This window comes from Choristoneura fumiferana, chromosome 14 (genome assembly GCF_025370935.1).
Source record: "Choristoneura fumiferana chromosome 14, NRCan_CFum_1, whole genome shotgun sequence".
In the NCBI taxonomy this organism is placed as follows: Eukaryota; Metazoa; Arthropoda; class Insecta; order Lepidoptera; family Tortricidae; genus Choristoneura; species Choristoneura fumiferana.
Window position 1 is genome coordinate 19516124 of NC_133485.1, and position 14489 is coordinate 19530612.

The window sequence follows — 14489 nt, forward strand, 5'->3', positions numbered from 1 at the left end:
TATTATTTATTTATTTAATAAAACATTACACCATCATTACAGAGATATATTATATACTCGTGTTTGCGTGTTTGCGTGTGTTGTGTGTGTGTGTGTGTGTGTGTGTGTTTATGTCGGTGTATTTGTATTGTATAGTGTTGTGAAGTGTGACTTGGCAGTGTCCCGGCGCATTTCGTGTCTAGTTTCTGGTTCTGCCATATCAGCCGAATAACCGATAACCGCTGGGGCAAATCACGAACGAAGGAATGTATTTTTTTTTCTTTTTCGTACAAACTACTTTGAAATTATCGTATCTATCTAGCCATGATTATAGTCTGAATGGTAAAGCACCTTAATGAACAGGGCCCATTTGCATAATAAAGTACAAGTAAATAGTATTAGCGATTTTGTTATGGATATTTTACTAATACTATTTAAGTACTTCTATTTTTTTATTATGTAAATGGCCCCTGGTGGTTAATATCGGAACTAATACGTCGTCAAGCGTTCCGCACTGAATAAGAACGTATTCGTAGCTCTTTGTATGTTTTTACTACGCCGTGCTTACGTGCATCACCGCTAGATGGCGTTAATATCTATAGCACGCACGCTGTTGTGAACTGATGACTAATTTCGCTTCGTTTCACAACGACTCCGTGGCGCAACGGTAGCGCGTCTGACTCCAGATCAGAAGGTTGCGTGTTCAAATCACGTCGGGGTCATAAAATGTATTTTTTTTGTTTCGGAATAATGTAGATAGAGGTATGTATGTATGTTTAGTGGGTGGAAGTCATTGTTTGACTTTTAATTGACATTATTGTATTAAACAGAATTGTACAGTAATCATTACTTATGTAACCAAGATTTTTTTTCAAAAGTTCAATTTAGCTGTGCGGCTCAAAACTGAGCGACCGGGCTTCGCTCTGGCTGTACAGGCGTCCCAAGACTATGGGACATCAAGCGAAAGTACCTGAAATACCGTAGATAGGATATTTTGCTGAAAGAAGAACATGCTATTTTTAAAAGTTAGTAATTCTGCATTTAAAGATTTTCTAAGAATTACTTTCTTCGTCTGGGAATCGAACCGACTTAAATGTGAAAAAAAAATCACCCCTATTTTTATGATGCCAATCGAAAGAATGGACAAAAAATAATAATTAATTCTTCCAAAGTAACATACTATCTTAACAGAAAGGAACAACGTGAAATTAATTTTTCCACATTTAAGTCGGTTCGATTCCCAGACGAAGCAAGTAATTCTTAGAAAATCTTTAAATGCAGAATTACTAACTTTTAAAAATAACATAGTCTTCTTTCAGCAAAATTTCCTATCTACGATATTTCAGGTACTTTCCCTTGATGTCCCATAATCTTGGGACGCCCTGTATAATAAAATAATAATAGCTCGGTGGATTATACTCGTTTTCTAACACAATTATTCGCTCCCATTGCTTGTTTAAAAGTATTAGATACACGAGTACATTACATAAATAGAAAAAAAATAGAAATATAAATATTTATTAGCTCTTATAAAAAAATTAAAGGTAAATTCTTTATAAAATTATTTACTTTATTTTTAGTAATTAAAACTAAAAGGTAAGTAAAAATAAAATAAATTTGAATATAAATTATTCTCAATGTGACAATATTGTTTTTGCATTTACGTGGTCCACGTCAAAATGCATTTGAAAAAGATTAATAAAAAAAACTTCATTTATATTTAAAAAAAGAATCAAAAAGTTTGGAGATGCGGGGGATCGAACCCCGGGCCTTTCACATGCAAAGCGAACGCTCTACCACTGAGCTACATCCCCGCTTACTTCACTGGTTGAAATTAATGATTCACCGATAAACTATTTTTCATCACACTGGTCTTGCTCGTAAGCAGTGTCGTAAAGCATAATTATATTAGGTGTGGAACAATAGCCTGCCATTTGTGTAAATAAATATACAAGTACAATATTTATGTAGTTTTATTAATTTGGTTTCCTATCATATTATTGTATCTTCTGTTGTGAATAAATAAAATTATCTCATTAAGTACAATATTATATATTTACTGATATTTATGTGCTGAAAAACATTGTTCGTCGCACGGGCGGTACTGGAAGAATAACTGGATGAATACTCGTACGAACACGAACATCAAGCTTTTTAAGCAGCGTTTCCACCAGAGTTGTGCGAGGATGTGTTGCGAGGCATGTGTTTTTCATTAACCAATAGAAACGCTTCATTTACCTCGCCTCGCTCCGCTCAGCTGTTTCCACCAGAGATGTGCTGTGCGAGGATGTGCAAATGAAGCGTTTCTATTGGTTAATGAAAAACATTTTCCTCCCAACACATCCTCTCACATCTCTGGTGGAAACGCTGCTTTATGATCGTCATTTGGCATTTAATATAAGGCAGTGTGCAAAATATGAGAGGGGGGTCGAATTATGATATTTTGTGAAAATATCGCCCGAAAGAAATAAAAGTCTGTGCATTGGTATAAATAATATAACCGGTCAAATAAGTAATGTTTGGATTAAGCATTTGATCAAATTCCACATAGGTACTTACAGGAATCCGCAGGGAATGTATTTAACGAATGGGAAACTATAATTATGACGTCAAAATTTACCTACATATCTAGTTAAGTAGTGCGTAGCTAATAATTATTTGTAGGAATAAATTAATCTGGCAAAGTGTACCTTGTATTTTTTTTAACCTAACAAATTTTGGGTTATTTCTACTCAGAATCACGAGCACTATCGATGACGCAGTTAACCATATGTATGTTGTTGTATGGACCGTCACAAAACTGACCAGCAAATTTTGTATGGAAAATTAAGGATAATTAAGGCAAAACCGGCAGGTACATTTTTTTATGAAAACCCCCAGTTAGTAGGTAGAGTCGAACTCTTAAACTTCTGAGCAAAATTTCGTTAACAAGAGAGTCGTGTCCACAAATTTTGATGAAAATGTTGCTCGAAAGTAGGTAATTATAAGAACTCGTCGACTGTACTCGTAGTTGGGCCAATCAACTATTTTACCGACACTTTGGGCGTCTCCTGCGTTACCAAAATTGTCTCTGGCGTTACCAAAAAATCGTACTTCCAACAAGATATTTCATGGTTTAATACGTTGAACTTTCGTAGGATGGCATGTATTCATGTACTTAAACATGTTTACTTACAAAAATCTGCAATTGTTTGAAAAATGTCGCGGACAGATTAATAGTGTGGGTAAAAAAGTTGATTGGCCCAGTTACCAAAATTTCAGTAAATGACTGATAATATTTTTTTACAAATTCGCTGCGGGTCCCTTTTGACACTTGTTTTTATTAAACGTGATTTCAACGACTCCCTTCTTAGTCATAGGTACAATTTTAATAATTATATATCTAACGGGCCAAATTGTAGTGTATGCTCTACAAGGTATTTAAATAAATGCTAAAACGTAGTCAAACAAAAATGTTAATAATTAAAATATTTATTTTCTATTTAATAAACAAGTGTGATCTGATCGCAAACATCTTATATTTAACAATATCCTGGGAAACGCCGGGTCGTCATCGTGTATCTAAATATAGGTTATATAATTATTTAGATGCAACGTATAATAAAAGATTAACAAACTAAAATAAAATGAATTACAACACAGCACAGCATTATAACTTTCTGCAGATAATCGAATAACTAATCATTAAAAATTTAATTTCTGTTTAATCACTTAACTGAACTAAAATGTTGGTTCTATTCTTTTCCAAATATTATAACATTAATATTTATGATTGTTATCTTATCTACTCGTAACTCGATAACAACTGAAGCAACCATTACTTAAATGCAAAATTTTTATAACGGACATTATTCGATATTTTTGAAAATTATGTAGAGTAGCCAACATACAACATTTATCTTTAGGACTCTACCTATGTATATCGAATAGAACCTTACATAATTTATGGCATGATTTTTACATACTCGTAAAATACGAAAAACTTATCGCTTTAATGGACGGATGACCTGGTTAAAGCTGCGGGTTCACGGTGGCTGCAGGCCGCTGCCAACCGAAGTAACTGGAGGTCTATGGGGAAAGTCTATGTCCAATAGTTGAAGTCCTACGACTGATAAAATATGATGAGAATGATGATGATGAACAACCGTGTGTGATGGTTACAACCGTGAATCGTTAAGAACTGCTCATCATACAGCCGTAGGACGTCCACTGTTGGACATATGCCTCCCCCATAGAATTGCTTGCATCCACCATGAACCACCACCAGGCCACCAGGCTTCAAGCCATGGCTTCTACCAGGCTCCGTCCATCTCGTTGGTGAACTGCGCTTGCCGATCCAAAAAACTAACACCCATATTGAAAAGGTTAAAATACTGTGGGGGGTCTGCCTCAAGCCTCGGACTCCATGATGAACTCAGCCATGAGCATCTCCATGGTAGGCGCGATGCCGCGCTCCTGGCAGCCGGCCTTAAAGCACTCGGCGACGCGCAGGATGCGCCAGCAGTGGTCGGGCTCGGCGTCGTGCTGCTGCTCGCACGAGTGGATCAGAGACACCATCTGCTGCGACAGCACCTCGCCTGCAACCATATGTACATATAGTACGGTAACTCCTACTAATGTTATAAACGCAAATGTTTGTGTATGTTGGTTAGTCCTTTATGTTATGTTAAAGGGCCCCATGGGAAGATCGCTTCGAAATTGCCAGCCAGCCAGCAATTGATTTAGGTAGGTAGCGTAGGACTTTAGCAGAAATAATTTGCTTTTACGGGTAACGGGTTTTTGTTGCGATTTCCGATATTGTCTTCGATCAAGTAAATCGTAGACAATATTGACATACACTATCGATCGACCGTTTCGATTGGTTTGTAACGACGGATTGTAAAGATAAAACCAACTGAACGAATTTCGATGAAATATGGTATGTATGGGTCAGGCATATCTGCCGGATGTACCCGCAAAGATGGGAGCACTCAGCCATATGGTGGGTGCCGCTCGACGGCCACTGACGGCAAGGCCGGCCGATGCGTAGATGGCGAGATGACCTGGACGCAGGACTGAGAGAGTGGCCGAATGTGGCTCTTGATAGGGAGATGTGGCGGCCAAGAAGGGAGGCCTTTGCCCGGCAGTGGGATACAAATATAAGCTAAAAAAATGGTAGTTAATAGCTGGATGTCTGAATAACACATAGGCTACTTTTCATCCCGATATTGCCACGGGATCGAAATAAAATCTCGACTTCTCATCCGTCAGGTACAGAATTATGAAAGGCAGGGTTGTTTACGCGAAATGTACACGAAAAGGTCTCGCTTCAGCATGGAACCAGGGGTGGAGTGAGCGCTGGTCTTCCGCATTCAAAGCAGCAACCCAAGCAGTGCCGTTATATTATACATACCGTTGGGGAAAGACTTGATGAACTTGTCGGTGTTCTCGTGATGCATGCGCTCGCCGTCGGTGAGCAGGTTGAAGTGCCGCGACATGCACTGGATGGCGCAGCCCAGCTCGCGGTGCTCGAACTTGAAGTCCTCGCGCCAGAAGTGGAAGAACTCCTCCATCTTCTCCTCCGTCAATTGGGTCTGTTGAAAGATTCGTTCAACAAGTGCAGGTGGTAGGACCTTGTGCAAGGTACCACCATCTTGCTCGCTAATCCTGCCGTGAAGCAGCAGTGCTTGCACTGTTGTGTTTCGGCGTGGAGAGCAAGACAGCCGGTGAAATTACTAGCACTTGAGGTATCCCATCTTAGGCTATAGGTTGGCAACGCATCTGCAATACTTACCCCTGTTGTTGCAGATGTTTATGGGCGTTGGTGATTTCTTACCATCAGAAGACCCACTTGCTCGTTTGCCATCCAGTCGATTGAAAAAAAAAAGTGAAGGTGACTAAAGTTGATGACGCTTCGAACTCAATCAGAGATCCTCAGAGCAACAAGTCACGAAAAACGCGTCAGTGCAGTGTGGTGGTGTTAATAGTTGGGTTTATGGTCTACCACTACATCGTAGGTATCAATACCGTAATAGGAACGTGTCAATAACGGAATGTCAAATGCATGTATGACACACGACGGAAACGGTCGGTTAGTAGGTTCAAAAAAAACCGGCCAAGAGCATGTCGGACACGCCCGAAATAGGGTTCCGTAGCCATTACGAAAAAATTAAGTAATATTTTTCTAAGGATTTCCTATTTAGTACGGAATATTCCAAGTTTAGGTACTTATACCTTAGACCACTTAAACTATTAATAATTCTCAAGAAAACTTAACCGTTATAGTATTCCTTGTAAGTTTGATATACTTACTACCATCCTGATTTTTTTTTCAAATTTTTGTACCCTGATACCTGACCATCAATACCCCACACTACAAGGTTGAGTGAGAAAAAAAAATCACCCCCACTTTACGTCTATGGGAGGTACTCTAAAAAAAAAATTTTTTTATGTACCATTTTGTCGGCATAGCTAACACATATATTTGTGCAAAAGTACAGCTTTCTAGCCGCGAACGGACAGACAGACAGACATGGCGAAACTTTAAGGGAAAACTGAAGTTTTTGCCATTTTGGCTACGGAACCCTAAAAACATGCTAATGGGCGTAGTCTCATACTTTTCAATACAAAGAATATATTTTTGCCTGACAGGTTGCTATTACGATCATCAACGGGTAGTCTTTTAGTTTGTATGTGTTCTTGCAGTACGGGGGTGGAGGAGCTGCATGAACACACATTAGCAATCGCAAGAAGTAATCGTTTATTTGTTCACTGATATGGAATGGACCGCTGCCGCTGGGTGCGAAGAACACTGGAGTGGAGACCACGTGCCAACACCCGCGGTAGAGGAAGACCTCCTTCTCTTGATGGAAGGATGACATCCGGCAGCAAGCCGGCATTAACTGGATGAAGGTAGCAGGAGACAGACAGACGTGGAAACGTGAAGAGGAGGCCTACGTTCGAAGACGGAAGCAACAAGGGCTGCTATAGAGATAGAGAGAATGGACATCCGCACAGTAACGCCTGATTCAATTAATAAAAATATTTGAAATAGAAAAGGGAGAAAAGGAGAGGCTACAGAAAAGACAATTGAAACAAAATAACTTGATACATTAAAAAAAAATTAGAGCGATGCCACCAGCAAAAGTCGCTGATAACGAAATAAGTAAATCGGTTCGGATATTGTGAAACCGCTTACGCTCTCTCTGCACTGCTTGAGTGCCTCCCCGAAGCCGAGCGTGACATCCTTCATGACGTCGACGGTGCCCCGAGCGGCGACCAGCAGCGCAGCCAGCGCCAGCGTGCGACCCAGCGCGCCCGCGGACATGATGCTGACTCGGCGAAGACGCCGCGCCCTCATATACCAGCTGCCTGCCCGACGCTGGGTTGCCAGGGACTGTAGCTAAAGGCTACAGTCGCTCCTATACGAGTATTCGACGTGGGGAGTAGGGCAAACCTTGGTTTATCGGTGATAAAAAATAAACTAAGTTTTATGTAAAAAATTGTTGACTAGGTATATTTGTATTGTCACCCAAACTATATTTGCATACCAAATTTCAAGTCGATGCCATTAACCGTTGAAGAGTTCCGTCCTGTGGAGTCGATCTTGGCCGACTACCAGGATGTCACTACCAGATTATTGTATTGTCACGCAATTTACATGACACATACAAAAAAAAACAGGTACTTGGTAATCCGGTGATACTGCGATAATCTTATGCTGAGCTCACAATAGAAAAACACAAGCAATTAAATCGCTACCAACCAAAGGATCAAAACAGCTCCCATCGATTTTATAGCTTGCATTTCCTCATAGTGAGGATCTGTATAAGAAAATAAAGCAGCATCACCGAATTACCCAGTATCACCGATTAGCCAAGGTTTTCCCCACTCTGGACCGATTGGTGGACCACATTGACGTGCATTAAGTCGGTTCCAGGGTAGACAGTTGGTAATATGCACCACAGCGGAGCGCCACCAGCGCCTGCGCTGCCTACCCTACCTACTCAATGCACGCCATAATATAGCTTGTGGTGTAGGAAAGGGTCAATGGCAAAAGATAAAGAGGACGTTCTCCCATGCGCTGGACTGGTCAGAGAAGCCCTAAAAAATACTCCTCTCAACACTTGCGCCGCCCAGGGAGAACTGGCGTAGATTTGATCGACGTGCTACGTGACCAGGACTGCTCTCTCAAGAGTATCCAACAAAGAAGCGAGGTCGCCATGAGGCAGGCCATCTCGGCTTTTAAAATCATCATAATCAGCCTTAGGACCCCTTTTGGACATACGCCTCCTTCTTGGACCTCCAGTTGCTTCGGTCGGAAGCAGCCTGCATCCACCGTGAACTCGCGGTTTTAACCAGGTCATCCGTCACACGACACACGACCACAGACACCAAATACAGAATTGGACTAGTAGTGGACTGATAATCATAAAAAAGCTGGAGTGTTCAGGTAAATTGGTCTGCTGGCAACCCAGGGAAGGCCTGTATTATCAGCTAATGTCCAGCATTAGCGGCAGGCAAGGGCCGTGACTGTTACTTTGTTTACTTGCGACTGTTAGCAAATTGCCAGCTGCCTGCATCGCGCTATCGGACCGTGACTCCGTAAATACTCACTGTATTAACTGAGTAGGTAATGACATATTGATTAACACTCGGATTAGAAAATAATGTAGTACTGTAGCTTATTAGCTTACCTTTTAACTGCGCTGGTACATTAACTTAAGTAACCAGCCTGTGTGCAATGTAAAAATAATTAACATTCATTAATTAAAACTTAATTGTTTGCTTAAAGAGCTAATGCACTGAATTGGCCTCGAAATACTGCATTAAAAAATTCCATCCATCCCAGCCTATATACGTCCCACTGCTGGGCACAGGCCTCCTCCTTTTAGAACAAGAGGGCTTGGGCCATAGTTCCCACATAAAAACAAATTTTACCGACTACAAAAACCATGATTAAGTATCATTTAAATTACGAGTATTGTCTGACTGCCATTGGTCCTTGTGTCTTATAGAAATAGAAATAGTAGGTAGACAGCGACTTCTTCAAAGGATGCGTAATGCCTACGCTAGGTTCTGTTTCAGGATTCCCCCACGATCACAGTCTCGTCTTACATTAATGATTAATGATGGCATGCACACTGGCTTAGGATAGCTAAACGACAGTCGAGCTTGTGTTCGCATGGTTCTTGTTTGATGTAATCAAGACAAGGTCTCCCAACTACCTTTTCCAAAAGTTTACAATGGTCCGATTTAAATAGACTTCATGGTCTGCACAGTTTACGCATATTTTTTTATATCATATTTCTATTTTGCATAATCTGTTTACGCATAATAGTATTGATTGTTTAGGCAGAGTTCTTTATTTTAACGATCACAGGCCTTATTGGCTAACGCGCTGATGTTCGCGATCGAATCCTCCATCTCATTTTACCATCGTCTTATGCCGTATGATAGTAAGAAATGTTGAAAACGATGGCTACTCTGAGTGCGTTAGACAACTCTTTCTCGTCGTCTCCTCATCGTCGTCCTCCTCGTGCCTCTGTTATGTGTTCTCTCTTTGCGTGTGCCTCTGTTTTGAAAAGTAAAGTATCGCCTTATCTTATCATACTTATCATATCTTACATAGTCCTTAAAATAATAATAAAAATCCTTCTTGGGCAAAAACCTACAAAAAAAAAGTGTGCTTCTTTAAGAACACTGGGCAGAATACGGAAGTTCCTTTAAATACTCATATGCGTGGGCAGGACGAATATATTGTAATATAAATAAATGATATCTTTTCTGCTAAATGATATCTTTTGAAATGTCAGATGTGCCCTGTAGATGCTCATTTACAGTTCTTATTGGCTCTCTCATAGGCAAGTATGCAGCTGCTGCAGTGTCTATGAAAGCGGCATGCAATTTATACTCCTTGAAAATCATCATTTGGTAAAAGTGGAACTGATGATGAAGACCATACAGTTGACCATCGGAGTTACTACTCAATAACAAGTATTTCACGGGTTGAATTTTAATTACTTTGACACAGTTGCTAAGCAATTTATGCTCCTATGCATATGGTAAAACGGGTGGTGAAGCACCAGGACTCCTCAATAATGAACGTCTCTGCATCGGAAAAAGCAAACTTTCGAAAAGGTGACGAGCAGTTGACTTACTACTGTTGAACTATTGTATCTTAGATTATTTACACTAAAAAGCGTGAAAAAAAAATTATAACAAAAAATTTAACCGACTAAAAAAAACCATGAAAATAATTTTCTACCAGTCTGAAGTCGGTCGGTGCCTCAGCACGAGCCAGCAGGAGTGATTGAAGCCCAATCAATGTATAGCATGTAGGTGAGGTAGATGACTATAGGTCCACTCCTGCTGGTTCGTGCTGAGACACCGACTTCAGACTGGTAGAAAATTATTTTCATGGCTTTTTGTAGTCTCTTATTTTTTTTTTATCAAGAAAACATCTTTAATAATAATGAATAGTTTAGGACCTATTGCGATTTTAGTAACCGACCCTTTATTTTTGCTCGTCAGTGTATTTGTAGAATTTTATGCTTGCCTTTTGAATCTAAGTATGTTTCTAAACTACGTGTTGTGTATAATAGGTTTCTGTACCTAACATCTAGATCTAGATGCTGGATTAAAACTGCAATATTTACCCACTTTGATTTTTATTCCAATTTCCTATTTACCATTTACAGTTTTCAGTAATTTTTTAACACATTGACATTAACATTGTGGCCCACAATTTAACCCATTTGCATTGCCTTATTAGCAGTTGGTCCTGGGACCACAGCGGCACAGCACGATGCGACCATAATCAATATACATACAAACAACTTCGTCATATTTGCTTGGATGATTTGTCTGAAAAATATAAGAAAGTGTTTTAGTACTTAGTTGTAATAAATAAAAAACTGGCCAAGAGCTTTTTGGACACATCCAAAATACCTAGGGTTTCGTAGCCGTTATGAAAAAACCAAGGAATAATTTTCTAAGGATTTTGTATTTTGTACGGAATCTTCCATAATTTAGGTATATTTTATGCTATTTACTCTTAAACTACTAATAATTCTAAAGCAAACTTAACCGTTTTAGTTTTCCTTGAAAGTTTGATATATTTACTACCATCCTGAATTTTTTCAAATTTTTCCACCCACCGGTTTAGATTTAAGAGGGGGGGACGCTCGATTTTAATGAAAATGTGCACTTAAAGTTGAATATATCGCAAACATGTCGCTGTATCGAAAAATTGTCTTAGCAAACCTCTAATGGTTTTAAAAGACCTATCCAACGGTACCCCATACTATAGGTTTGGATGAGAGAAAAATCACCCCCACTTTACGTCTATGGGAGGTACGCTAAAAAAATGTTTTTTTGATTTTTTTATTGTGCCATTTTGTCGGCATAGTTTACATATATATCCGTGCAAAATTACAGCTTTCTAGCGTTGATAGTCCCTGAGCAAAGCCGCGGAGACAGACATGGTGAAACTATAAGGGTTCCGTTTTTGCCATTTTGGCTCCGGAACCCTAAAAACCGGCCAAGAACATTTTGGACACATCCAAAATACCTAGGGTTTCGTAGCCGTTATGAAAAAACCAAGGAATAATTTTCTAAGGATTTTGTATTTTGTACGGAATTTTCCGAGTAGGTAGGTATGTACTTAGGTAAGTATATTTAATAAGTTAGGCTACTATTTACTCTTTACTAGTAATTGTCAAGAGAACTTAGTCGTAATATTTAGTTGTTGTTAATTTAATATATTTATTAGGAATGTTTTCAAAATTATCAATCCAACAGTTTAACTCATAGAAGGGGCTCTAAAGCTAAAGTATCGGTTTGAAAATTTAGAAAAAAATAATGAATTTCATGATGGTATATGAAACTTACAAGGAAAACTTTACCATAAATTGTGCATTTCGCCTTCTGATAATGTAAACAATAACGTCAAGTTTTACAAATATTTTTTACAAAAATAAATTGTTATTTAATTAATAACTGATATTTAAGGTCAAATAGTACTTACCGACGCAAGGAAATACCTCCATTAGCAGCTACAACTTTATTGGTGGTCATTTTGTTTTTAAACAGTGAAGCGGACTGGAGTTGGGTAGGACGGCGGGAGCGGCCTGTAGTTAGCGGCGAGAAATGACACCGGGGACTTTTCGTTACTACACTCTTTCCTTCAATCTCTATTATAGTTCTGTGAAAATTAACAATAAAACTAAGTTACGTAGTTACTAGAGTTCACCCGCGGCTTCGCACGCGTAAACTATTCGATCTGGTAGTTAGGTATTATTAAAATTCCGGGATTTTACAAAATTCCTCTGGGAATTCCCGAAATATCGTGGTCTTCATTGACGTTGAACAATAACTGTCCCAAATTTCATGACTTATAGCCAGCGGTTGAAATGTCCCTATCCCGTGGGTATATGAGGATAAAAAGTGACACGTGTTATTCCAATATTGGTTATGGTATTTGGCTATAAGTCGGCATTTATTTATTTTATTCTGTTAATTGCAACAACTGCTAGTAAAAAATAAGTAATTAAATATGTATTTACTTACTTGAGGTGTGTTTGAGGTGGATATAGCAAGACTTAGACTGGAGACGTCCGTAACTACAGTGACTTTTCTCTCCTTTTTATACCAGTATCCATTCTAATGAGCAAGGACAAATGTATAATGAAAAAATGCCAAGTGCGAGTCGGACTCGCGCGTCGAGGGTTCCCTCCAGTTAACTTTATCCTAGTTAAGTTCCCGCAAGGCAAATAGTGGTTCCCTGGCTTTCTCAAAATAGGTCAATGGGAAGGTCCCTATAATGACTACGTTCTATTCTGTGCTTTTATTGTAGGCCCCACAGACCCGGGACCGTTCAGATAGGGCAGTAAGAGTACCTTAGGACTTAGCAAGAAAGAACCATGTCATTGATTTCGGTGACAGGAAAATCTGAAAAATGTTTGTTAATAATTTCATTTTGTGGGTTCCGTAGCCTACAAGCAACTGTCATAGTTCTTTTCGCCTTGTCCGTCCGTCCGTCCGTCCGTGACTCAGCTTAGAGACTGCTAGGTCAGACACAGACAGCTTATAGAAAGCTGTAATTTTGCATTGAAAGTAAAGATACCCAGGTACTATAATTAATAGATATATCTACTCCCTTTTGCCATAAATGCTTTGTATTTGCATTTGACCAATTTACATTTATTTTCACCTTCAAGCATGATCCTATAATAAATATCACTTCATCAAGTTATTGCAGTAATAAACATTAATTAAATTAGTTACTTAAACGAGTAGCAGGTAGGTAGTTTCAGCGATATAACTTGCTAGGATATAAAGGTTTATGAAGGCTTAACCTGTAATGTATGTAGGTCGGACATCCTACTACATAATTTTTCATCACACTTGCTCGTAAACGGTATCGTAACATGCAGGCTACCTTGGTTGCAACCCCCCCAAATAAAACCCTCGACCTTAATGTGCTTGTCATGAAACCCGTGGTCGGTCGCATGAGTCATTGCGCGTACTACTTTTGTTGTCATGCAGCCCTTGGTCGGTCGCATCGCATGAGTGTGATACCGCATGGCGCTGGCGTGCTGCAGCTGCAGCGCCTGCAGGAGCGCGGCGCGCGCATGGTCAGGCTGGGGGAGGGCTAGGGCGGCGCGGAGGCTGGCGCTGCCAAGAGCGTAGTCAGCGGTATCGGCAATTTTTGGAAAAATCTTAGTTTTTCTTTTACAAATATACAATTTTACTTGCAAATGTGATGAAAAACATTGTATGTCGCACGGGCGGTACTAGAATTACGAACATCGACTCATTAAAGCCCTCAGTCTTCGACTTCGGGCTTCTAATAGACTCTCGTTCGTAATTCCTTGTTTACCGCCCTTAAGACACAATGTACTAGTACCTAGGTAGGTAAATAAAAGTCCATAGGTCCATAGATTTGTTAGTAGGTAACATCAAGATTCTTATATTAAGTTAATTAGATAGGTAAACAGTTACGATAATGAAATCTTCTTCTATCGTCTATCTTTATATAAAGAGGTAAAGTTTGTGAGTTTGTAGGAGGTAATTTCTGGATCTACTGAACCGATTTAAATGAAATGCGGTATAGAGATAGACTGAGCCCCGGGGAAGGATATAGAATAGTTTTTATCCCGTAAAATTGCATAGGTAGTTCCCGTGGGATATCGATAAACGAAGTGTACGCGGGCGGAGTCGCGGGCAACTATTACCAGCATTAGCGTCTAAGCACGCTAGCAAACGAGCAATAATTACCTCGCAGAATGTGCGTCGTTGTTGACTTCGCCGACAAAATAATTGAGTGACCAAAGTAAGTATAATTATGGTATGCAGTATAACACCGTACAGTCAAATCCATCCTATCCCCATATTCCCGTTCCAAGTCCTATTTCTTTTGACCTAAATATTTGGAAAGAAGCAGGGTCTCGTGCGGATTTGTTGGAGAATCGATCTTAGACCTGCGGCCAAATCGGCCAATGTTTTCTAATAATATAATTCTCATTAAA

The 14489-nt window shown here is 39.5% G+C and overlaps 1 protein-coding gene, 1 long non-coding RNA gene and 2 other non-coding genes across 4 annotated transcripts; 1 reads left to right on the top strand and 3 right to left on the bottom strand.

The window, feature by feature from the left end:
• The first annotated feature begins 629 nt into the window (after positions 1 to 629).
• On the top strand, positions 630 to 701 carry TRNAW-CCA (transfer RNA tryptophan (anticodon CCA)). The gene has a single exon. It is a non-coding gene; the product is annotated as a tRNA-Trp (tRNA).
• Positions 702 to 1721: 1020 nt separating this feature from the next.
• TRNAA-UGC (transfer RNA alanine (anticodon UGC)) lies at positions 1722 to 1793 on the bottom strand. The gene has a single exon. It is a non-coding gene; the product is annotated as a tRNA-Ala (tRNA).
• A 1641-nt stretch (positions 1794 to 3434) lies between these two features.
• LOC141435388 (general odorant-binding protein 1-like) lies at positions 3435 to 7305 on the bottom strand. Its single transcript, XM_074098108.1, has 3 exons — positions 7157 to 7305; positions 5372 to 5552; positions 3435 to 4556 (listed from the first exon to the last, which is right to left on the bottom strand). Exons 1-3 carry the CDS (start codon positions 7283 to 7285, stop codon positions 4369 to 4371), a joined length of 498 nt encoding a protein of 165 aa, XP_073954209.1. The 5' UTR covers positions 7286 to 7305; the 3' UTR covers positions 3435 to 4368.
• A 3316-nt stretch (positions 7306 to 10621) lies between these two features.
• Positions 10622 to 12580, bottom strand: LOC141435389 (uncharacterized). The gene is made up of 3 exons (XR_012452145.1): positions 12529 to 12580; positions 11987 to 12163; positions 10622 to 10824 (listed from the first exon to the last, which is right to left on the bottom strand). It is a non-coding gene; the product is annotated as an uncharacterized lncRNA (long non-coding RNA).
• Between the last annotated feature and the right edge of the window lie 1909 nt (positions 12581 to 14489).